This window comes from Lampris incognitus, chromosome 18 (genome assembly GCF_029633865.1).
Source record: "Lampris incognitus isolate fLamInc1 chromosome 18, fLamInc1.hap2, whole genome shotgun sequence".
Classification (NCBI taxonomy): Eukaryota; Metazoa; Chordata; class Actinopteri; order Lampriformes; family Lampridae; genus Lampris; species Lampris incognitus.
Genome location: NC_079228.1, coordinates 28,508,889 through 28,535,411, shown reverse-complemented (window position 1 = coordinate 28,535,411; position 26,523 = coordinate 28,508,889). Strand labels below are relative to the sequence as shown.

The following is a 26,523-nucleotide window of genomic DNA, read 5'->3' as shown; positions in this document are numbered from 1 at the left end:
CCTACATATCTTTGGACTGTGGGAGGAAACCGGAGCACCTGGAGGAAACCCACACAGACACGGGGAGAACATGCAAACTCCACACAGAGGACAACCCCAGGGTTCGGACCCTGGACCTTCTTGCTGTGAGGCGACCACGCTAACCACTGGGCCACCGTGCCACCCAGAGGTGGACCACAGTCACACAACCAATTCAATCACAACCTCTCCTATGGTTTGACGAACAGTAAAACGTGATGATATGAGTTCGCAGTTAAATCGTCATCTCGAAGAGGTATGAGTCAAAAAATTTTTTTTATTTAAAATTGTGCAACTCGTGAGAGGAGATGCCTTTAATGGCTGAGTTTGTTTTGGACTCGTCTGCATTCAGTCAGTGCAGTGCAGGGTACCAAGGCTGCAGTGGAAACGGTCCAGAGTCCCATCTGGTCTTTCTGTCAGCCCTCGACTTCACACGCTCGGCTGCTTGACACGTGGCAAGGAAACAAGGGACAAAGAGTGACCGTGGACTCAACCGTGAAGAGCTGTCGCTGGAGAAGAATGGTGATCCAAAAAGCATCTGCAGAAATCACTTGTCAAGATAATAATTTTTAGATGTTTTAATTAGCACAAAACCTTTTTGTTGATGTTTGTTGTTCCTGGAACCGCTGCACAGGATGTTTCAAAGGCTTTGGTTTGAGTAATTTATTTATGTGGCGCACCCTCTTCAAAGCAGGTCATATGGGAGACATATAAATGTTCAGTTTTAATACACTCCAGTTCATTACAGGTCCATAAAATAGAAAACAAATGATTTCAGTAGAAAGAGTCCAATATCTGCTCCATCCCTTCATATCGTAGCTTCGGCTCTGCAATCTTGTGAAGCACTACCAAGGTTTTTGTTCTAGTCATACAAAGTGGCCTCTGTTTTTTTCATAACTCACCCTTTATCCTCCTTGGTCATGTCATCTTAGCCACCATTTCAGTGTCTGTGACTGGAAGTCAAAGCTAATAATTTAATACAACTCTAACCAGGATTTATGCAGCAAGGATCCATCTGAATCAAATTACTTCGACTGCAAATATTGACTCAAGTAAAATTAGATTCTGCCTCTACACATTTGTGGACCAACCAAACTAGAATGTCAAAACTAAAGTAACAATTGACATTTATTGGACACCAATGGCATATAAAAGCATCCCTTTATAATGAAACGAGTGCTCCTGCACGCTGTGTAACTTGCAAAAGGTGAACAAAATAAAAGCACACTCAGAGAAATCCAAGTTTTACCACAGACAATGATGAGCAGGCTATAAAAAATACTGTGTTTTATTACTAAAGCAGACATTTACAAACAGATGTTTAATCCTAACCAAGGAAGCCAACTTTCTCCCTCTTCTTTCCCAGACTTTCCTCCTCGTGCAGCAGCTTCATAAGCGGGGCATGAAGGGCCTTCCCTAGCCGTTTACCTGCCTGGATACAACAAAACATACAGCAAAATACATTAACACCGTTTTCCTCTGCAGCCAAATTTATACAAGTTTACTTTTGAAGACAATTAAAACAATACTGAATAATAAACATCAACTGTGCATTTTAACTTCTGGAGTGACTCTGAATTGCTGGTTCATCTAGAATAGAGTAAGTATCATCTTTCTTGCTTAACAAGTTGCTATTAGTCTTATTCCAGCTGCTTGAGTATTAGTCCTTTTCTCTGCACTCCTGGCAGACAATTAGCAATCAGTGTTCTTTAAATCACTGCTGCTACCTGGAAGCGTTAGCTTCCAAGCGACAGGCAAACAAGCCGAGGGCAAACAGGTCTAGGTTGAACGAAGGCAAGCGCGACTTTTTCAAGCCAAGACTTCGTCAAGCAAGGACTGCTCTTTTTAGATCCGGTCAGTCATCTGTATTTTGTGTACCTAGTATAGACTATTTGTTTCCTTTGCATTCCTGTCCTACCTCTTCCCGGGGCTGGGATAGACATTGGGTCACTCCTAGGCGCTGTGACCCTACCAATCTCATTTATCCCACTCTCTCTACTCACGTTGAGCAAGTGGTGACGGGAGGGCTCTGGAATTGCCAGTCTGCGGTGCGGAAAGCTGAGTTTATCTCGGGCTACGCATCCTTGCTCTCTCCCAACATTTTTGCTTTAACTGAGACCTGGATCATGCCAGAAAACACAACCACACCCGCAGCTCTGTCAGACATGTACTCTTTTTCTCACACTCCCAGAGCTGGAAGGCGAGGTGGTGGTACTGGTCTGCTAATCTCCTTGAAATGGAAATACTCTCGTTTCCATTCCACAATTTTCTCTGCCCTCTTTTGAATTTCATGCTGTTACTGTCTTATCCAGTCAAACTCACCATTGTGGTTGTGTACCGCCCACCAGGCTCCCTTGGTGAGTTTCTGGAGGAGCTTAACACACTTGTCTCGCACTTCCCTGTTGATGACTCTGCATTTATCCTTCTTGGTGACTTCAACATCCACACTGACAAGCCAGATCCTCTTCTCTCTTTCCTCTCCTCCTTTGACCTTCACCTCTCACCCTCTCCTCCTATCCACAAGGCCGGCAACTAGCTGGACCTTATCTTTACTAGACACTGTCCTATTTCCAATCTCTCTGTTACTCCCTCCAGCTCTCTGACCACTATTTCATGTCCTACTCTCTCTCCCTCTCTTCACCTACCCACATGGTTTCCACCCGTAGACAACTCTGCTCTCTCTGCCGCTGATCTTTCTTCCTCTGTTACCTCTATTCTCCCTACACCTGAATCTTTCTCTCTCCTACCCTGACACTGCTACTGATCTTCATCTCTCTACCCTCTCCTCTTCTCTGGACAATCTCTGTCCCCTCACCTCCAGGCCTGCACACCCAACTCCACCTGCCCCCTGGCTGTCCAACTCGGTACGTACTGGCAGATGGAGCCTAAGCATGGCAGAACACAAATGGAGAAAAGGCAAACTCCCAGAGGACCCTCTCAACTTCCAATCTTTTCTTTCCACTTTCTCCTCCTCCCTTTCTGCTGCTAAGGCTGCCTTCTATCGCTCTAAAATCCTATCCTCTGCCTCTAATCCTAAGAAACTCTTTGAAACCTTCTCTACACTTCTTCAACCCCCACCTCCTCCTACTTCCTCCCTTCTCCCTGATGACTTTGCTAACTTCTTTGACAAGAAGATAAACAACATCAGATCCATCTTTTCTCACCACCCGGTTAGTGCTCCTTGCACTAGCCCATCCTTTGCACCCTCCCTCACCTCTCCACGTCCCACCCTATCCCACCTCGCTCCCCTCTCCCCCGACGAGGTCCTCAACCTCATCACATCCAGTCGCCCCACCACATGCTCCCTTGAGCCGGTCCCCTCCCCTCCCCTCTTCTTCAGTCTATAGCACCTGAACTCCTTCTCTTTCTAACCCACCTCATCAACACCTCCCTCCAGGCAGGATGCTTTCCATCTGCCTTCAAGACTGCTAGAGTCACCCTCCCCTTCTCAAGAAACCATCACTTAACCCCTCTGACATCAAACACTACAGACCGGTTTCCCTTCTACCCTTTCTATCCAAAACTTTCAAATGTGCTGTCTTTAACCAACTTTCTTTGTACCTCCACCAGAACAACCTCCTGGACCCCAACCACTCTGGGTTCAGAGTGGATCACTCGACAGAGACGGCCCTCCTTGCAGTGACAGAATCGCTGCACTCTGCGAGAGCAAACTCTCTCTCCTCTGTCCTGATACTGCTGGACCTGTCGGCTGCGTTCGACACAGTGAACCACCAGATCCTCCTCTCTACCCTCGAGGGGCTGGGTGTCACAGGCTCTGCACTCTCAATGTTTGCATTCTACCTGACGGGTCGCTCCTACCAGGTGACATGGTGGGGATCTGTGTCGGAGCCTCACAGACTGACTACAGGCATTCCACAGGGTTCAGTTCTGGGTCCTCTCCTTTTCTCCCTGTACACAACATCCTTGGGTTCTGTTATTCGCTCACATGACTTCTCTTACCATTGTTATGCCGATGACACCCAGCTGATCTTGTCCTTTCCTCCCTCTGACACACAAGTAGAGACACGCATTGCTGCGTACTTGACTGACATCTCAGAGTGGATGGCGACACACCACCTGAAGCTCAATCTGGACAAGACAGAGCTGATGTTCCTCCCGGGGAAAGGTTGCCCGCACCGAGACCTGGCCATCACCATTGACAACACCGTGGTGACACCAACTCGGACTGTGAGGAATCTGGGTGTGACCCTGGAAGACCAACTATCATTTGCTGCAAACGTTGCATAGGTTGCTCGCTCCTGCAGATTTCTCCTCCATAACATCAGGAGGATTTGCCCATTCCTCACTGACGAGATGGCACAGGTGCTCATCCAGGCTCTGGTCATCTCCCGGCTGGACTACGGCAACTCCCTCCTTGCTGGCGCCCCAGCGTCGGCCATCAGACCTCTGGAACTTGTTCAAAAAGCTGCTGCTTGTCTGGTGTTCAACCGCCCTAAGTTCTCCCACACAACTCCCCTTCTCATGTCCCTACACTGGCTCCCAGTAGCTGCTCGCATCCACTTTAAGACTCTGGTGCTAGCCTACAGGGCAGTGAAAGGCACAGCTCCTTCCTATCTCCAAGCCATGGTCAAGCCCTACACCCTTGCCCGACCACTTCGCTCTGCTACCTCGGGACGCCTGGTTGCCCCGTCGCTCAGAGGCCCCTGCTGCCAATCGACCCGGTCATGGCTCTTTTCTGTCCTGGCCCCACAGTGGTGGAATGAACTCCCCACTGATGTCAGGACAGCAGAGTCACTGCCCATCTTTCGGCGCAGGTTGAAAACTCACCTCTTCAAGAACTACTACCCTGTTACTTGCTCTTAGCACTTATTGTATCCACTCATTTAAAAAAAAAATCTCTATCTTGCATTTTTACTTTAGCACTGGTTTTGCTCTTAGATGCTTGTTTAGATGCACTTGTGACCTCTGATGACTAGTAGTTCTCCTGATTTCCTACGTTAACTGCACTTATTGTAAGTTGCTTTGGATAAAAGCGTCGGCTAAATGACTGTAATGTAATTGTCAGTCAAGGTTTTAAGTTATCCATCTTACAAAACCATTATTTATAATTTTGTGATATTTGTCTTTGCACAAATTATGTAAATAAACCAAAACCTTGGAAAATATGTATATACATTAAAGGAGCTGTAAACTGCAGTATTTGGCATCATACTGTAATAGATTATAATGCAATTAAATACAGAATATATTGACTATGAGCGTTAAAGTGCAGAGTTAATCTCAAATACATTTAAGTATAAATAGTGTGAGGTGAACAAAATAAGAAAAAATAACATACACACAGATCAATGCCAAACATCAGCCATCACTTTTACAACCTATGTAAATCTGCAATCACCGAGAAACTGATCTGATTAATGACCCAAGGTCAACACTCACATTGTACAATTATGCTAATGGATAATTAGCTAGAGAGAGAGAACGAGAGATGATATAGAGGAGGCTTAGAAGAAGACCCTAGTCTCACCTCTGTCATTTCAAAGATACTCTCTGGGTCCAGACTACCTCCACCCATCTTCCTCACACAGGTCAGCATACCCTTTTGTGTGACAGAGATGATCAGATTGGCCACTGAACACGCCTTCTCCTGCAGTGTGGCATCCACCACATACCTATGGCCCACCTGGGGAAAGACAGGAGACAGAACAGAGTGATTTAAGCATTTTTCTGTTTAGGGGATTATATATTTTCCTACCTTCCTCCTCCTTACTTACATACACACACACATGCGTATAATGAATGAAGAAAAACGATTATGAAGCGATTTGATTCAACTGTAGGTAATGAGAGTTAAAAGTAGTGATGCTGGTGATATCGATGACAGCAAGTGATATTACCTTGCACAAGGTCACTACGCAGGGTACATTTTCCACATCAAGTCTTAAAACGTTGTAGGGGTCATCTGACAGCTCAATCTCTTTTCCACCCTCATCCTCTGATACGTGTACTTTTTGAATCCTGTTTTCAGGGTGGAGGGGAAAATCTGGTTTTGAGATTTCACCTTGCTGTATTAGCTATTTTCTCCATTTATCAATTACATCCAAGGTGAAAGATCTGGAGGCAAGTTGACCTTAGTTTCTTTTTATAAAGAGCCAAATAAATACCAGCATGAAAATTAATTTACTTTGTGTTGAAGAGAGCTGCCTTGATAGCTATTGAGATAGCATCATATAGGTTTCCATCACACTGCAGGAGCTGCGGGAACAGAATGGGAAGTCACTTTTATTTGTAACAATAATTTAACATCACGTGAACATAAGTACACCTGGCCTTCAACTGCCAGACTAAAATGCACTCTCTCCAACTCACCAAATTACTTTGCTCATCATAAATGGAGCATGATTAAACACTTTGACAAACATCTGAACTTTGCTGATCGACAATAACTGAATCAGTAACTCTTAACTTTATGGGTGGGCAAAACAGGCCATGACCATCAGATATCAAGTTGGTAAAATTGATATAAAGTTATGACTGATCATACAAGGATAAACTGAAATATAAAAAAATGCAAGTCAGAGCCCAATGTGCCTTTAAAAAAACAAAACAAAATTAACTTGATGTTTATCTGACTTCACCACATTCTAAAAATATTTTGTTCGGTATGTTTTTTTTTCCTTCCCTTTTTCTCCCCAGTTGTACAATTACCCTATTTTCCGAGCTGTCCCGGTCGCTGCTCCATCCCCTCTGCTGATCCGGGGAAGGCTGCAGACTACCACATGCCTCCTCTGATACATGGGGAGTCACCAGCCGCTTCTTTTCACCTGACAGTGAGGAGTTTCGCCATGGGGACGCAACACATGGGTGGATCACGCTATTCCCCCCAGTTCCCCCACCCCACCGAACAGGTGCCCCGACCGACCAGAGGAGGCGCTAGTGCAGCGACCAGGACACATACCCACATCCAGCTTCCCATCCACAGACATGGCCAATTGTGTCTGTAGGGACGCCCGACCAAGCTGGAGGTAACACGGGGATTTGAACCAGCGATGCCCGTGTTGGTAGGCAATGGAATAGACCGCCACGCAACCCGGACGGCTTTTGTACAGTATATGTTAATAATATAACTTAAGTAATGTAAATCTGACATGGTCTTTCTTCACATTTAAGCCAATTCTTGAGGTGCACCTGAGCTTATTCCATAATGGTCTATTGTGCTGTAGCAGACCAGCTGAGATCCATAGATACAGTATGTATTTATCACAGCCACTTACCAGCACATCTACATGGAGCACCCAGCAGAGTTCTCTAGGACTGATGCAGAGGCTCTTTAGGTCCATACCGCAATTGTTGTTAAAGACTTTATAGAGCGTGTTACTCAGCTCAGTCCCCAGCTCCTCCCCTCCTCGCCCCTCAAACTCAGGAGTGGCATTTGCTGAACTTGAAAAGGAAGTTTAAAAACAATCAAGAAAAATAGTGGGACATTATAGAATGTCCGCTAATGTTTACTTGATGATAGAATTTAATGATAGTGTTCAATTTTATTTTCTGCAAGGGCGACCAGATTTAAACAGTCCAAATGCAGGAGAAATAGCATGATTTTGTGGGACAATGTAGGATAGATTGGACATGTGCAGAGGAGAGATGCTGGGTATATTGGGAGAAGGATGCTGAATATGGAGCTGCCAGGGGACAGGAAAAGAGGAAGACCAAAGAGAAGGTTTATAGATGTGGTGAGGGAGGACATGCAGGTGGCTGGTGTGACAGAGGAAGATGCAGAGGTCAAGAAGAGATGGAAACGGATGATCCACTGTGGCGACCCCTAACGGGAGCAGCCAAAAGTAATGGTAGTAGAATGTAGGATAGATTAATAATGTCCATTCTTTATAGAGTACCAACATTAAAGATATACAATGCATATCAGGCCTAATACACCCAGCTTTATCTATCCACCAAACCTACCTCCACTCTTTCGCCCACTTCCCTTTCTGATTGCTGACTAGAAATTACATCCCAATTTTCATAGCACTTCCTCAAACTTAATAGTGATAAAACCAAGGTCCTCCTAGTAGGTACTAAATCCACTTTGGCTAAACCTGATAGTTTTTCTCCGACTATTGACAATTCTATAGTTCCTCCATTGCCTCAGATTAAGAGTCTGGGTGTCATCTTGGACAGCACATTATCTTTTGAAGCTCACATCAACAATGTTACTCGGGCTGCATACTTCCACCTACACAATATTAATCGTCTTCGCCTGTCACTTACACCTAACAGCACCGCCATACTCATTCACACCCTGGTTACATCCCGTATTGACTACTGCAATTCTATCCTCTTTGGTCTTCCCCTCAAGTGTCTTCATAAACTTCAACTGGTCCAGAATTCAGCTGCCCGTATCATTACCAGAACTCCTTCCATAGATCATATCACTCCTGTTCTTCAGCAGGTCCTGGCCCGATGTGTTAGCTCTCCTGTGTTGTGCCATTCTTTCAGCCAGCGTCTGTTTAGTTTCCCCAATGTACAAGTGACTGCAATCCTCCTGGCACTTAACAGTGTTCACTATATTGCACTGTTTGTGCCAGGTACCCAATCCTTGGGGTGGACCAATTTCTGGCGCAGCATGTTTTGGAGTTTGAAAGCAACTGAGATGCGGGGTTTTGAAAATACGCATGTCAGCTTTTCCGACACTCAGTACTTAAGGTTTGACTTTCATCATCCACTGGAGCACAAACTAGGAGTCATCGGGACACTGTACCACTGAGCTGACAACGTCCCCACTGACACAGTGGCTGGGGAAGGGGAGAAATCCCACATTAAAGAGGCCCTGGTTAAGTTTGGTTATACTAACTGGCCATTTGTCAAAGCCAGGGAGATGCCCAAACAGTGCACCAGCCAATCGAAGAGGAGAGAAGGACAACAGCTGCCTAAGCATAAACCAGTGGTATATGGCGGGAGTGTCGGAAAAGCTGAGACACATATTTTCAAAACACCACGTTTCAGTTGCTTTCAAACCCCAAAACACACTGCGCCAGAAGTTGGTCCACCCCAAGGATCGGGTCCCCTGGCACAAACAGAGTAATATAGTGCACACTGTTAAGTGCCAGGAGGATTGCAGTGACTTGACATTGGGGAAACTAAACAGACGTTGGCCAAAAGAAAGGCACAACACAGGAGAGCTAACATGTCAGGCCAGGACTCCACAGTCTACACCCATCTAGAGGCCAGTGGCCACTCTTTCAGGGATGAGGATGTGCACATCCTTGATAGGGAGGAACGATGTTTTGAGCGGGGAGTCAAAGAGGCCATCTATATGTGAAGAGGGAACGACCATCTTCGAAACAAGGGGGGGGGGGGTCTAAGAGTAGATCTGTCACCATCTTACAATCTTGTGATTGCAACTATTCCCCAACCCTCTGTCAATAGTACACATGGCCATCAAAGCTCTAGTAGTTAATGGGCACACCCATATTTGATCAAGAGACTGGTCGTTGGTTTTGGTCGTTATACATCCGTCGTTATACATCATCTGTGAATAATACACATGATCAATGGCCACACTCATATTTGCATATGAAACTGGTCGTTGGTTTCGGTCATTAGGCACTGTATTGCTAAATAGACGTGTTCCTTTATTTACATGCGCAAACAAGCGTGTGCAGATTGTGAGGCGAAAAGGAGCCACGAGTCTTGTGTTTGTAAACATTACTATGTTCATTTCCAAGTGATCATTAGGGAGAAATTGATTGCCTCACAGTTGGTGCGCTGTCAGTTGTACAAATCATAAAGATGGTAAAACCAAGTATCTGTATTTTTATTGCATGCCGAAAGGGAAAACTCCAATCGAAAAACGAAGAAGACAGGCGTGGATTAACGCGATCCGTCGGGAGGATTGGAAGACATGGTCAAAAGAGCAAATATCAAACGCGAAGATTTGCGGAGAACATTTCATATCTGGTATGTATAGTTTCTTACACAAATAAGCATTGTGATTGAACATACGTAAGTAACAGCTCTGAATGTGATACTGTCCTAGTAGAGCAACTGCCAAACCAAAGTTTGAGTTGTTGATGCCTAGCCTTCCTCAGGTTTGACAACGATTCCATCAGCTTTCTTGTGTCATGATGTTTGAGGTCATAATTTGACTCCAGCCTGATCTCATAACCATACCAACAATTCAGCTTTCTACTGGAGACATATGACAAAGGTAGAAATAAACAACATCTTTGTTCAACTTGATTTAAGTTTTCTTCGTTTGTCAGGGGACAGATCAGATGATCCAGAGCACCCAGACTGGATTCCAAGTGTGTTTAAACACACAACTGCACAGAACAAAGGTATAGTTGAGAGGAAGATAAAAAGGCAGGCACGATACCAAGTAATACATGCAAAAAGAAAGAAGTCTTTGCAAGTTTCAAACCAAAAGACAATGAACTTGACAGTCCCTTCAGTGATGTCACATTTTCTGAGGTAACTGAAAAGGACATGCTGTGCAATGGTATTGGTGTACAGTGTGATAGTGACTTAAGTGAGGAAATTACACATTTGAAAAACAACTAAGCATAAGTTTCAAACAACAAACAAATACTTTCGAACAAGGTAGCGTAGGTTTGCTTAGCTTAAGTTTTGACTCATAATGCTTTCTGTCTTCCTTGCTTAGACTTTCAACATATTCTGAGATTTCCATTTTCTCGAATTTCTAACTTTTCTCCGTTTAATTTTAAGTTTTATATGCTTTCATCTGTGAGTTTCATAGGTATGCACATTGTTTCTCGGCCGTGTTTTGCCACACATTCTGCGCACACATCTTGTTTACAATGCAGCTTTTATGTCACACGATAAGGGGTCTATAGGGGGTGGGGATACCTGCAGTCAGTTTAGACTGAAAATGTCACTTAGTTGGGTGATGAAACGTATCTGTCAATAAACGTTGTATCCAGATGAACTGATTCAACCCTCTTTGAGTTACACTGAACAGATTAGAAAATGATTTGCTATACGTAAATAATGAGCAGTCTTTGATTTTGCCTTTTTGGTATTTTTTTTTAAACAGCATGCAACCAATTAAATGGATATGAGAGCACGGAGACAGCTACGCAGAGAATGCCAGAGATTATTAATGGCTAGTAATCAGAACTGACTGTTTAATGTTCAAATGGAGAAACGTGTACTTTTGTTAATTGGCTTCAAAATGCGGGACTTCATCTCAATGTGTAGGACAACGTTGTAGGACAACGTCTAAGTGCTGTGCAGTACAATGTAAAGTAGCACACCTGGTCACTTCTGCATGTTGTTTTCATAATCGGCTTCTTTTTGGGGCGCTGTGCTCCGTACAGTAACAATACAACACTACCTCCTGGTGGTAGCCTTGGTGTCCGTCAAAATACTCAAGTGTGAATGGCTTTCCAAGTCTAAAGAAGTATTTTGATCAAATCTGCATTCATGGCGACAACAACATACATACCAATCAACAAAGAACTCAAGGTATCCTTCATCTGGCATCACAGGCTTTGGTTTTCCAATGTCAGCTTTGATTCCGACCAAAATTACGGAGTTCCCCTGGAAGTACAAAGCCGTATTTATATCGTAGTAAAAAAAACACGAGACTGTTAATGAGATGCTGTCACCTGTTGGGTGCAAAGCATACCATTCGTCTTTGTTAGAAAGTGAGTTTGACATCGATTTCACAGAACAGTTCACATGCACATATTAACGCTATGGGCGGCCAAACAATGTGTCGTTAGTGCACGATTAAATGAGAGATGGCAGCCCCTCTGTTAAGTAAAATTTTACCAGTGTGACTTTGGATGAACCATCTGTGTTGGGAACTACACCAGTTTCGATTTCCATAAGTCTATAGTCCTCACAGCTTCGTCCATCCACTCGCAAGTCATCCTGGAGAAACGAATGAAACATCACATGTACGATAGCAGCTACTTAGCTTTAACATACTGCCGGGTAACCTTAGGTATCTATCTGAGTTTAAATATCGCGAAAAAAATATAGTTCATAGGACTGGTCCAATGTGCTGATTTTTGACTGCGACTTACCCGAATGCCTTGAAGAATATACACCTTTTCAGCCTCGCTTAACAGTACGGTTGCCATAATGGAAAAACTCTAACGTCGCTTACAATCTACGTCATAAAACTGCATCCTACGTGGTTGTGCACGTTTCAGAAACCCGGAGGAGCCAAGGAGGCGTGCTTGAAATGATTTAGTTTGGCAAACGAGGGCATCACTGCTTTTTATTTATCAGGGCCGTTCAAATGCAGCCAGTCGCACATTAAAAGTAACGCGTTGTTTATAATCGTGAACAAAGCTGGGGATACGAAATAACAGTAATAACACGTACTTTTCCAAAAACTTTCTAATAAATGTTAAATTTACCGCCTTTCTTGCAGCGAAACAATTGATTGTTTTACACAGCAGTCTGTCTGTCTAGCTCGACTGAATCTCGCCGTCACAATAAGCTTGGCTTTATTCATTAGAAAAAGCCAAATCCCAAAAGATTTTAATTTTTAGGTGTCCTTTTTTTTTAGATACACCAAGAAAGGGGGAGATCCGTTTGTTTCCACAATTCAGCGGCGGCTCTCGTCTCCGTACCAGATCCTGGATCAGAAGAAATATTTCAGGATTTACCAACCCAAGTCCCCCCCCCCCCAACAGGGGGGATGACTGACACCAGATCAGCCTGTGTGTTATGTGGCTCTGTGCATCGCCTCTTTGCGCATGGAGGAGTGGAGGAAAGACTTCCTGGTTGGCTCCTCTACGTATTTGTCCTGCCCGCGGAGCTCCCTGGACTGACAAAGAGGGAAAACGGCAACGTAGTTTTTTGGAGCGACTTATTTCGAGCCTGTCCCAGCTTTTAACTTCCACTCGTACGAAAAGAAAGGGCGAATCTCGTCGAAACCGAGGCGTTGCAACGGCTTAAATGATCTGATCCGGTCAAACGTGAATCGTGAGTAGCCGTGGAAGGGGTGTGAGAGCCGCCTTGCTCTGGAGGAGCCGCTTATTTGTTACGGATACGGATTTATATGTTTGTACCAAGCCTTAATAACCACGTGAAGATTTCGCCCACTAACTTCCCGTCGACAAGCCAGTGCAGGGCGAGGTATGGTCTAAGTCCAATTCATCTTATCTCATTACGAATTCTTCATTGAATCGTAGTGATGAAGCCAGTTCAGCTCGCCTGTTGAAACCATTTCTCTCTTCTCTAAGCTATTTGTAACGGTCCCTGTGTCCCTCTGCACCCGGGTGTGTGTTCCCTTGTTTGTTGTATTCGGGTTTATTTGTCATTTTCGAAGTTGCTTGATGAGCCACCTTGAGTGGATGTCTTTTATGTTGATAAGGCGAGCCCGTGAAGAAGGTAAATATTGTGGCAAGTTTCCCGTTTCCGAGCAAATACCGTCGACTTCCTGGATGGAGTCGTTTGGTTTGTTTTTTACGCGCAGGTGAAGGGTAGTTTTTAACCTGCGCCCCTTCATCGGATCGGTGGTGTAAACAAGCCCGTGAAATAACTACCAGACGCTCTCGATCAAGTTATTTTTTTTAAAAGTAATTCAAAAGGAGGAAGGAAAAGGCAAATCTTCTCCTGAGGAACACGGTTGTTTTGTTTTAAATTCCAGACGAGACTGGCTGTGAACTGAAATCTCAGCAAGATTTCCAGTGCCTAACTAGAATAAACCGTCACAAGAGCTCACCCAACAAGCAAGTGGTACTCTGACGATAATGTTTGCTGCCCTGAGTGACTATATCTCGTTTAAAGCTTTATGTTCTGTTATTTCTATAATTTCTTTTTTTACTTAAAACGTATACAGATTTATTTTTGTTGCTTGTTTTGATGACTGTGATGTAAAACAAATTGCTTCATTGAGGTCATTAATATCTGTCTATCTATCTATCTATCTATCTATCTATCTATCTATCTATCTATCTATCTATCTATCTATCTATCTATCTATCTAATCAGCAGCATGTTAATTGACAGTTTATGTCTGTAGGGGGTTGAATCTATCTGCCTCATCTCTTCATGCCTACCATCATCAACTTAAGTCCTATTCATTTCTGGGGGATGATGCACTGAAGCAGTGGGACGTTAAACGTTCTTATAAATCCTTATGTGAATCCCCGCACAAGTTTCGATTTAGCTGTTTGATGTCTCTCTGGCTTATGCATTCTCAGAATTGCACAGATGCCTCACGACATCTTCAGCTAATTCTGCTACAAATGGCCCAATGTCTTCATATCAGTCTTCTCTCGTTGCTGGTGAATGACAATAGGGAATGGTAGCTGTGTTAAGCGTTAGACAGTACTGGAGTCAGTTAGTTTCTGTCATTGTATTCACCGAAGTGCATCTAAGGGTCATTCTCCAGTCTGCTACAAAATTCTATTGATTTAATTGACAGTTGGCGATGAACCCTGGGTTACTGTCGGTGTCATTCCTGTTCTTCTGCCATGTCTGTGGTTGCTTCTTTTCTTGTTGACTTGGTTATTTCCAGGAAACGTTTCTTTTTATGGTCATCTCAGCATATTTGTCTCATGATAGCAGTGGTAATTGCCAGCTATACGATCACTACAGGCCTCCATAGAGTGCCATATTCATCCCTGCCTTCTAAAGCGTGTAAGATGGGCTACCTCCAGCTGAATCAGATATAATTCTGTCTTGGTGTTGAACAGCCAGATGCGATGCCATATCAATGTGCTTATTATTTATGCAATGCCAAAACTACGTTTGTGTATTTTTACCACACGCTGGAAAATAGCCCCATCTTTTCCATATCTGGTAGAATTTGTAGCTGTAGTCAGCCAAGTTTTCATTTCTTGAAAACAAGGAGTCTACATTAGTCATTTACTGTAAGTGGTGAGCATAGTTTATGGGTGGCTTGTGGTGATTGCATAGACTGGGTCTGCTTTTCATGTACAGGCACCTTTCTGAGTGTATTTCTCTGGAGAAGCAGCTCATGTTGTGAACCTATAGAGAGCAGGGGGTATCAGCCAGGACAGATGGTAATCCTTGGCCTTTGGTGAAATTGATATGCATGGACACACTGGACCTCCTACTTGGCCTACCACACAGCTTTGCAGTAGGAGGGATGTCGACTGATTCTCTCTCTGTGACGACAGGCTGGGTCGGAAAGGTCACAAGGGCAGGCAGCAGGGATTGGGTGTGTGTCATTTTCAAGAGGCAGCACAGGAGGGGAATTCTCATCCAAGTTTGGGGAAGATAAACGAACAAAAAAAGATATTGCATAAGGTTTTCTCAGAGAAGATCCTTCCATTCCTTCTAAGATTATAAATGAACATAAATGGTGTGCAACATGCATAATAACAAAGACAGCAGTACTAATGATATAATTATTGAGCTGTATAACAATACAATAATTATAGCAGAAATTTGAGCTGCTTGATTTATGTTGACACGTAAGACAGCTGCATTATGCAGAGTAAAAATGATTGTTTTTGTTGCTGTTATCATTCATTTCTTTTTGCTTCATTGACTCCTTTCCAGCTAGATAGTGTACCAGGTGTGCTTCCCTCTATGCAAACCACACTTGTGGTAAACATAGCACAAGGACTTGTGTATTGTGTGTCGTGTAAGCGTGCAGGCTATAGGCTACATCTTTCAACTAGTTAAATTCACACTGCAACTCTGTCCCTGTAGGTTCAATACTTTATTGCCATGCTAATGCAGCTGATTGGAATTTGCCTCAGTGCAGCCCTTCAAAACATACAAGAAGCTGTAACATCGGATTGGACGATATGACAGATATAATCAAATTAATCATAGGAAATTTTACGCAATATATATCACAAGGGTGGCACGGTGGTGCTGTTAATGTGGTCGCCTCACAGCAAGAAGGACTTGGGTTTGAGCCCTGGGGTTGTCCAACCTTGGGGGTTGTCCGGGGTCATCCTCAGTGTGGAGTTTGCATGTTCTCTCCGTGTCTGCGTGGATTCCCTCCGGGTGCTCCGGTTTCCTCCCACAGTCCAAAGACATGTAGGTCAGGTAAATCGGCCATACTAAATTGTCCCTAGGTGTGAATGTATGTGTGTATTTTGGCTCTTATGATGGACTGGCAGCCTGTCCAGGGTGTATCCCCGCCTGCAGCCCAATGACTGCTGGGATAGGGTCCAGCATCCCCACGACCCTGAGTAAGGATAAGCGGTTTGGATGATGAATGAATGAATATCACGATATCTGCTTTCAGATAAAATACAATGTTGAAGAGCCAATTTTGAGGTTCATCACATTGCAGTGTTTGGTGAAGTATCAAACCAAAACAAGTTTTCAAATAATGTTCCCTCAAATATTTCAGACCTTCCCCATTTTTTGAAAAATTTTAGGCAATAGATTCTTACTGTTGTTAGCTTAGATAACAAAATTGTGTATCTCAATATGACAAGGTCCAGATTTCGTCCCAACTCAGTGCCACTGAAAAATGACAATATTGAAATGCTGCCCAAAATCCACATACATACATCGATCCATTATCCAAACCAAGAGATATAATACAATTGCTTAGTGGCGCCCTGAGGTACTTTGCTTGTTATGACATCAAAAGTGCCTGTTTGCCTTCTCTATCTGTATTTGTCTGTCTTTGTCTGCCTCCCTCACTTTTTTCCCCTCCCCCCACTCCTCACAGCATGTGGTGGTCGGCGGTGAGAACGTTGTAGGATGAAAAGCCCAGCCCACCGCACCAGGGACATAGAGCGGCAAGCTGGCTACCTGAAGCCTGAGCATTGTGCCCCTCCCCCGCCCCGCATGGGCTCCGACACCATGTGGTTCATCCGCGATGGCTGTGGCATCGTGTGCGGCATCATCACCTGGATCCTGGTCTTCTACGCTGAGTTCGTGGTGGTATTCGTCATGCTGCTGCCTTCTAAGAACGTGGCCTACAGTGTTATCAACGGGGCGCTGTTCAATAGCCTTGCCTTCCTCGCCCTCGCCTCTCATGCCAGGGCCATGTGCACAGACCCGGTGAGTCACATCAGGTTTGAATCGCCTGGCTGGTGATTTGAGAAAGGTTTATCTCAGCAAGTTACTCGTCCCCTGCTCCTTTCTGCATTTCTGCAGAAAGCCACATCATCATACTGTTTCAAAATACATCCTTGCTCTCATGGCTTCAGAGGAAAGAATGGACATATTTCATCATTTTGATGTTGTCTCACACCTTCTCATTTGTTGTTAACCCTACATTAGAAAAACATAGTTGTAGACATCAGTTCCTTGAAGGATTTTCTTTGGAGGTTCATGTGTGTGTGCACGCACCGTTGGGGGGGGTTGTCTGTTTAGACACGTTTGCTGTTTAGACCTGGGTCTCAATGTAGATATTTCTGTCATTATGATAAATGGACCCTCGTAGAGTAATTGTAATTGTTGTTTTTTTTCCTTTTCTCACGTCTCTTCAAGGGAGCCGTGCCTAAAGGGAATGCAACTAAAGAGTTCATCGAGAGCCTGCAGCTCAAGCCAGGTCAGGTTGTCTACAAATGTCCAAAGTGCTGCAGCATCAAGCCTGACAGAGCCCACCACTGCAGGTACAGTGGTGTGTGTGTGTGTGTGTGTGTGTGTGTGTGTGTGTGTGTGTGTGTGTGTGTGTGTGTGTGTGTGTGTGTGTGTGTGTGTGTGTGTGTGTGTGTGATTAGAATAGAATCCATTACGCGTAAGTTGTTTTTTCTTTCATCATTTCAGCTGATTAAATGTGTGTGTCAGTATTTGCATGATTATATGTGTCTGAGGACTGCGGAAAAAAACAAAAACAAGCAACAACAAAAAAAACATGTACAAAAGTATTACCAAAACTCACTGCATCCACTGCAACTTGCAAGATAAGAGTCTTGGCTGTGGGATTATTTATGAGGGCACAGCACACTGCTGCAGTCTACACCTTACTGTAGACAGAGAGGAAGCATGAAAGTGACTCTCCTACTGGGGTTTCCTTTCCTGTGCCATATTTGTTCCAACAACTGGATATGTTCCTGTTTGCTAGCCTGTTTTTCTTTTTCTAGTGCACTGGGAGCTGTGTACCATTTCCCCGTAGACTCTGCAGGGCAATAATGAGGAAGTCCCCCAGTGGCTTTTCAGTGGCTGTTGTGGGAGCTTGTCGTGGCAATTATTTAATTCCACTCTGACATGAAACGAGGAGCGAGACAAAAAGCTCTTACAGTATATTATCACACTTTGATATAATATGTTCATAAACAGACGCACTCAACTCTAGATGTTTGAATGTGTGCCAATCAATACAATACAGTCTCTCGTATAGGGCCGTTGTCTGTTCTTCCCCTCCTTAACTCATGTCTTCCAGCTCTCATCCCACCGAGGCCATTTCTCAATTAGTGTGTACAGACTTGCTACACTCAGTGAATCTCCCATACATTCCTCTGCTATCAACCAACAATTAACTATAGGTCTTTATTTGTTCACATGGAGAAGACGCCTTATAAGACTACATTTGTTCTGTTACACATGGACTTTTAGCATCTGTCTAAGCAAAGTAAAATAAAGTTAAAATGGTCTAGGTCAGGGCGGCACAGTGGTTAGCGCGGTCGCCTCACCGCAAGAAGTTCCTCCAGCATCCCGTGACCCTACTCAGGATAAACAGCTTGGATGATGGATGATATAGATCATACATGGTGAAAGATTAAAAGTAAGCGAACATCAAATGTGAATTGTTCCCACAGAGCTCTAGGCATGAAAAGAGCTGTCTAGTAATTTAATAGTTAAGACTGTGAGTCATTGGGACTTGAAGGCTGAAAAGGGCTCCACTTTAACGGATATAAATAACGGCTTTATAATGGATATTATGGCAGAATATAAATCGTTGTGGGTGGTTTGTGATATGCAGTTTTGTATGAGCTAATGGGGCCTTTACATAATCACTAACAAGATGAACAACTTACACTGCAAATCGGCATTTGAAGGCCCTGTTTTTCCTTCACCCTAAGACCTGTCTGGATAGCATTAGTATTGCAGGACAGTGTAGGTTATTTAATTTAATACATTGAAATCAGTGATTTTACTTGGGGGGGGGGGGGGGACATGCAACCTGTGTCTAATTTATTTGACCCCCAAAAATTACCGAGGACAGTATGTCTTTAATTGTAAAAACAAACCTGTCAGTTTTTGGGAATCCCAATTGATGACTTCATATAAAGTACCATGCAAAGTATTTTTTCTTTTGAAAACTACAGGGCTTTTGATGATACTGCACAAAGCTGACTGGGAAGGCTTCCCAGACCCAGAATCCGTCTCCTCGCTTCCCCTCTGGTGCAGGCTAGTTGATAAATGAGTTGTTGAGCCATTGGCTTACCTCAGTTGTCAGGTGGCTTCATCGCTCTCTGATAACCCGCTGTTATAAACCTGCCACCCCCTGCCCCAGCCTTCCCATTTACACAACTCCTCCAGTCACCGTGATTGAGTGTGCAGACTGACTCAGCAAGCTGTTCCCATCTCTCCTGCCCATCAGCGTCAACACTGACTGAGTTACACTGCTGAAGCTGGATGGGGGAAAATTGAGTTCCTGTGTGCACGTTTATATGTAAGAGAGAAGAGACGGGAATCACTGTTGTTAATCAAATACGTATTCTCTTTGGGCTTTTGCCTGCTCAGGGGTGTAACGGCTTGTATAGGTCGGCGTTTGTTCCATATTTTTTGTAGCTTGACTGACTGTCTATTCTGCTTTCATGTCATCTCCTCATGCATAATAATCTTTCTGTGTGTAATGTGCCTGTGTACACCCCCACAGTGTTTGTAAACGCTGCATCAAGAAGATGGATCACCACTGCCCCTGGGTCAACAACTGTGTTGGAGAGAACAACCAGAAATACTTTGTGCTCTTCACAGTAAGTCCAAATGCCATCCACCAGCCATTCTCCACAATCGCACACTGTTACTAGGCGGAAATGAGGGTAGCACAGACATTACTGATTGTAATTGTAATTACTGTAATTGTAATTATTACCATGCTTGATCTGCCATGCCTGTAGTTTTTACAAGTCTGGAACATAACAAGGACAGTGTTAAAGATGTGAAGCACTTATTATTGAGTCCCAACAAGTGGATTTGCATTCTTTAGATGTAATCTTTGTGTTCAGTAGGCATGACACTGAAGAGTTGCAGGCAGGGACTAGCAGGTGTAAAAAATGGTATGATCCATCTGAAAGGGGCTCACAGGGGGTTTAATGAGGTTTTCAATTTTTATGTTGCACTTCACATTGTTAAATGTTTTGTGATCTCTTTGTCTTCATTTTTAAACTTCTCAAGCCTAATCTTCAGAGTCCTGCTGTCCATTTTTTGCCATTTCTAAATGTAATTTTCAGTTGCTATATGTGTAATAATATAAAATGGTAAAATGATTGTGATGATGACATTTGCATGTGGGCTATTTGTTGCTGTGTTGGGGGAAATTTACAGAAATCTTTTGTGCTGTGAGACCAGACCACTAGAATTACACGAGGCACTTGAAATTTACATTACATGACCTCTGACGTGAAAACTAATCCTGTTCAGATAGGGCTTAAATCAGTGATGTGAAAAATCCGAGCAGATTACTTAATTTTTTGTTTCAGTGAACTCAGGTTGAAACCTAAAAATAGCAATTCAGTTCAAGCTGCCATCTCCATAATGTGATAACACATGTTGTTGGGGAGTGGGGTGTATAACATGAAGGTTATACACCCCACTCCCCAATCTCAAATAACCTAATGGAGGTTTAAACAAACAAGATTTTTCATCTTGGTGCATATGTGTCAACCAGCAACAGCACATCATGGAGACCCGTACAAAGTAGAAGATGTTTTACATCTGGGCTATGAGCAGTAACGTGAGGGAGATCACCAAACATCTTAATCCTGTAGAAATTGCCCTCTGTCGGGGGCGTCCGGGTGGCATGGCGGTCTATTCCGTTGCCTACCAACACGGGGATGGCCGGTTCGACTCCCCGTGTTACCTCCGGCTTGGTCGGAGGTAACCCCTCTGGCATGGTCGATACTCCTACAGACACAATTTGTCGTGTCTGCGGGTGGGAAGCTGGATGTGGGTATGTGTCCTGGTCGCTGCACTAGCGCCTCCTCTGGTCAGTTGGGATTCCTGTTCGGGGGGGAGGGAGAACTGGGGGGGAATAGCATGATCCTCCCATGTGCTACGTCCCCCTGGCGAAACTCCTCACTGTCAGGTAAAAAGAGATGGCTGGCGACTCCACATGTATCGGAGGAGGCATGTGGTAGTCTGCAGCCCTCCTCGGATCCGCAGAGGGGTTGGAGCAGCAACCGGGACGGCTCGGAAGAGTGGGGTAATTGGCCAAAATGTATATGGGGAGAAAAGGGGGGTGGGGGACGAACTGAAATTGCAAAGTAAAAAAAAAGAAAGAAGAAATTGTCCTCTGGCAATACACATAATGTGCAAAAAGATTACACTGAAGGACATTTTACACTTAAAAAGAAATGAAGTAATTTCGTTTGAAAAGTGCTTATGAGCTTCTTATGGCTAATTTGCACATTGACTTCATGGTTATTGCAGCTGTTTAGCATTCGCACTCGCCTCTCACACTGAAGAGATAGGAAATTTGTACAAGCATACGCATTATATGCTCCATTAAGACCCCTGGCATGGTTTTTGAATTCCTTATCATTTCATACGGGCACAGTTTTCAAAATTTAAAATCAAATGTTTGTCTGTTTTCAGATGTACATTGCACTCATATCCTTCCATGCTCTCCTCATGGTGGCCTTCCATTTTGTGTACTGCTTTGAGGAAGACTGGTCGAGTAAGTATCATACGGTGTCATGTTACCACATCACAAACACAGACAAGAAAAAGGAATAAGAATCTTAAGATGGTGAAACTGTAGTCATTTTCTTTTCTTTCAAGGGCCATGCTTTATTTCCAGTAGAGGAAAGTCACCCTTGTGTGCATAGGATACCATTGCTGGTAAATCCAAAAGAAATCAACAGACTTCTTATTCTCTTTACCAGCCAGCTAGATTACTAGACTATACTAGGACCTTCAACTAATGTTTTACTTACCTCCCTTGGGGAGAAAATTAGCAATCATAACCTAAAATTGATGATGTTGTTTTCCCAAAATTTGAAATTGGTGTTCTCAAACACTTAATGTCCGCTTTCTCTTCCTATCCTCTCCTATTCCCTCCCAGAGTGCAGTAACTTCTCTCCTCCAGCGACAGTCATCCTCCTCATCCTCCTGTGCTTTGAAGGGCTGCTCTTCCTGATCTTCACATCTGTCATGTTTGGGACTCAGGTCCATTCCATCTGCACAGATGAGACAGTAAGTGCAAACAAACACTGTTATGTCATTACAGCTGCATGCTGGTCTAACTTGGCTAAATTAATTTCCTTTCAAGCGGTTTCAGTGGTCTGTTCAGGGTGGAGTAATGAGTAGGAGGCCCATCCTTAAAGGAAAACGGTCACTATTTGTAACTATAAAACTCCATTAGCAGCCATAATACTGAGCCATCTTCTGTGTACCTCTCAAATGCTGCCTCCACAGCGCAAAAGTGTCCGCCAGTGACGTCACTGGTGGACAGTCCATGATAATTCCTGGTTTGCTGAACGCTGCACTGGAATTAAGTCCTGCATACACATGATCATATAGTATATGGCACTTGTTTTTCATCCTCTGTATCAGTCTGTAAGGTGATGATGGTTACACTTGTGATTTATTAACTGAACACATAAGGATGTGTTGAGGGAGAGGTCTGGATGCTCAGAAATTGAATTTTTGATGGCTCTTCAAAATCAGATCTGGAAATAGTCAGACATAGCTGGAAGGGAAATTCCACATAGTTTGAATGAAGTCGCAATACATATAAAAGTCAATGTGGGGGCGTCCGGGTAGCATAGCGGTCTATTCCGTTGCCTACCAACATGGGGATCGCTAGTTCAAATCCCCTTGTTACCTCCGGCTTCGTCGGGCGTCCCTATAGACACAGTTGGCCGTGTCTGCGGATGAGAAGCTGGATGTGGGTATGTGTAGTGGTCGCTGCACTAGCGCCTCCTCTGGTCAGTTGGGGCGCCTGTTCAGGGGGGAGGGGAAACTGGGGGGAATAGCGGGATCCTCCCACGTGCTACGTCCCCCTGGTGAAACTCCTCACTGTCAGGTGAAATGATGCGGCTGGCGACTCCACATATATCGGAGGAGGCATGTGGTAGTCTGCAGCTGTCCCTGGACCAGCAGAGGGGGTGGAGCAGTGACTGAGATGGCTCGGAAGAGTGGGGTAATTGGCTGGATACAATTGGGAGAAAAGGGGGGGAAAATCCCCCCCAAAAAAATCTTAGTACGCACCTTGTTGTATTATGATACCGATTGCGTTTTTCGTTCTTCTCACAGGGTATCGAACAGCTGAAGAAGGAGGAGAGAAGATGGGCCAAAAAGTCAAAATGGATGAACATGAAGGTGGTGTTTGGGCATCCTTTCTCTATAGCTTGGCTGAGCCCCTTTGCCACACCTGACCATGGAAAGGCAGACATATACCAGTACATTGTCTGAAAATCAAAAAACTTAAGCTGAGTCTGTTGGCCGACCTGCTGCTTTGGACGCAGACTGATGATGCGTACACAGGATCAATGGTTCCTGTAACCACAAGGCAGGATTTCATTGAACGTAAACCCCCCCTAAACCACTTCTACCTACTTTTTACTCATTCATGGATTATTTTTAAATTGCGGGAGTTTTCTGTTGAGAGATTTTGCTGTGTAAAATTATGCTTTTTTTTCCCAATGTTACTTGCATTTTGTTTAGTTTGTTTCTATCTTGGTGCTGACTGGTGTTTGTTTCTATCTTGGTGCTGACTGATGTTAGTAAAGTAGACTGGTTTTACATCTGCAAAATATTAAAACTAAAGCGACATTTCAAATTCATCGATGGATGTCGTTGACATGAAGCACTTAATGATGATTGGTGAAACGAGACGAGATGTTATACTTCCTTTCTCAGACAGAGGAGAGTTAATTTTAGCTTGAAAAACTAAACAATGTGAAACCTGGAAGGAGTCCAGGTGATGAGATGATGGCGTCCCTGGTCTTTGTCCCCCTACAAACATTGCTGTGGTCCTGTCAAATTTTTTTTCATCTGCTGTATTTGTGTTTTTGGGATGGTCTCATGCAGAACGCTGCAGACGACTTGCCTTAGTACAGTGCATTTTTTGACAGTGGCGGCGGCTTTTCTGTAAATTGAAAATATCTGTTGTTCTGCCTTAATGTGACAGCCTTTGCAAGAAGCTTAGTCTGTCAGACTGAGGTTAAATACTATTTGAAATGCTTTTGATCATATCTTTTCATCTATCTAGGAGCCCAGTGGGTTGGAATGTGTCATAAATCAAAGGAGCATGGTTGAAAAACCATTTGTTAAAGCCTCCCTGTGAACAACAAGCTTGGCTGACTTTATCAGAAGGTTCCTTTATCATGAACCTTGCACAACGGGCACTCCAAGCAAGATGGAACAAACGCTACACATAACGTGTAAATGGTATTTAACCCTGGTTTGATGTAAGTTTCTCTGACGGGGCCTCTAGTCGGGTCTCTCGCTGGGGCTGGTTTCGCTGTAAAGGTCAACACTGTAGGACACGGAGAAAAGAATAACCTCACTGTTGGACAGGGTGGAAAGTCAAATAACCGCATGAGTCAAGGTACCTGAACAGTTCTTTCAGTCTAATAGAACAGCAAGGTTGGAAATAACATCTTTCTTGATACCAACTAAATGCTGGTCAATTTTACTTGTATTTGGTGAATTTGTTTATTCTGCTACTTTGTTATCTTGGCAGAAAAATGCCCCGTCAATGACATCCTCAATGACATCGGGCGGCACGGTGGTGCAGTGGTTAGCACTGTCACCTCACAGCAAGAAGGTCCTGGGTTCGAACCCTGGGATTGTCCAACCTTGGGGGTCATCCCAGGTCATCCTCTGTGTGGAGTTTGCATGTTCTCCCCGTGTCTACGGTGGGTTTTCTCCGGGGGCTCCGGTTTCCCCCACCATCAAAAAAGACATGCATGTTAGGGTTTGTACTCCTGTCTGTGCCCTTGACCAATGCAATGGAAGGACAGGCTGGAGTTGGTCCCCAGGTGCTGCACGGTGGCTGCCCACTGCTCCTAGCTACACAGCTAGGATGATTTAAATGCAGAACATAATTTCCCCACGGGGATCAATAAAGTATGTCAAAGTCAAAAAACAAAATCCTAAGAAGCTGGGTAGTAAAATAGTCAAGTCAGTTTTATTTGTATAGCCCAGTATCACAAATTTGCCTCAATGGACTTTACAGCAACACACCATCCTGCCCTGAAATTGGCTTTCGAATTTTGCAATTCCCCAACTTTGGCTGGTGGAGGAGCATGCTAGTCTCCTGTTGTAATCGCAGGTGTGCTTAATGGCTGCATGTAAGACGGTGGCCATGAAACCAGCGGATCTCTGCATGGTAGTCATTCCCATTACAGTCCACCAGCCCATGAGGAAAGTTTAGGAAATAAAAGGACACAGATTGCTTCCTGAATGCACTGGCCCAAAGTGTCATTTTCCCAGACTTGGAGGATTGCCCATGGGTAATGCAATTAGCCAGATTGTGGTTATGTGTCTGATGCAGGAGAAGTCTTATGGGACCGAAACACTGATCATATTCAGGCCAGTGCATTTGAAGCCTGCAGGACTTAGTAAGGTGTGTTGGTTCTGATCACCAGGGCAAGGATAAGCCAGCGAGAGGGGAAAACACAGGAAAAGCCGATGTGCAGAGATTTTTACTTTGGATGATGAGTCAATTGGCATGGTTGGTGAAAAGGGCAAATTACATTTTCAGTCATATAGAAAATGCCTCTGCCCAAATAAATTAATGTGTAAGCCTTATTGGAGAAAACACAGTTTTGAAGATTGATGAAGGTCTGTAACGTATGCTTTGCTGAGGTTTCTGGTTAATGGAAGGAAGAATCTATGGACTCGGTCACCCTTTTACATGCTTAGACTGGTAAATAAGAAGCGTATTATTTGAAATCAGTTCTGGGGAAACTCTGGCCTTTTACAATCACCCATGTTTTTAATACAGGAGAGAAACAGACCGTGAATCCAAATAGCAATGGTTGCCATTAAATGTACACATCAGCTTATATTTTTGTTTCTTCTCATGACTTGCTTATTCAGCCGCATGTGGTCAGGTATGAACGTCAGCATGCTTGAGCCACACACAATGTTGATTTCATTGTGGTCTATATGATTTTATGAATTATTATATCTGTTCAAAGGGGAATGAAATAAAATTGTATGATTGTTATGCTGCCTTGATCAGGCACTTTGAGTTTAATTTGTTCAGTCAGCGGGTCAACAAGACAGGGTTGCTAGATGGTTAATGCATTTTAAGTTCAAGAATGGTAACTAAGAATTCCTGACAAAAGGCGTCCGGGAAACATGGCGGTTTAATCCGTTGCCTACCAACACGGGGATCGCTGACTCAAATCCCCCTGTGACCTCCGGCTTGGTCAGGCGTCCCTACAGACACAACTGGCCATGTCTGCGTGTGGGGAGCCGGATGTGGGTATGTGTCCTGGT

General features: G+C 44.0%; 2 protein-coding genes across 2 annotated transcripts; one reads left to right on the top strand and one right to left on the bottom strand.

Moving 5' to 3' along the window:
- Positions 1-612: 612 nt before the first annotated feature.
- Positions 613-12,129, bottom strand: exosc7 (exosome component 7). The gene is made up of 8 exons (XM_056298602.1): positions 12,030-12,129; positions 11,773-11,874; positions 11,444-11,538; positions 7,254-7,419; positions 6,164-6,234; positions 5,877-5,997; positions 5,507-5,662; positions 613-1,450 (listed from the first exon to the last, which is right to left on the bottom strand). The coding sequence occupies exons 1-8, from the start codon at positions 12,084-12,086 to the stop codon at positions 1,346-1,348; spliced, it is 873 nt and encodes a 290-aa protein (XP_056154577.1). The 5' UTR covers positions 12,087-12,129; the 3' UTR covers positions 613-1,345.
- Positions 12,130-12,726: 597 nt separating this feature from the next.
- zdhhc3b (zinc finger DHHC-type palmitoyltransferase 3b) lies at positions 12,727-26,258 on the top strand. The gene is made up of 7 exons (XM_056298263.1): positions 12,727-13,092; positions 16,625-16,959; positions 17,392-17,516; positions 19,727-19,823; positions 21,664-21,745; positions 22,133-22,263; positions 23,326-26,258. Exons 2-7 carry the CDS (start codon positions 16,657-16,659, stop codon positions 23,482-23,484), a joined length of 897 nt encoding a protein of 298 aa, XP_056154238.1. The 5' UTR covers positions 12,727-13,092; positions 16,625-16,656; the 3' UTR covers positions 23,485-26,258.
- Positions 26,259-26,523: the final 265 nt, after the last annotated feature.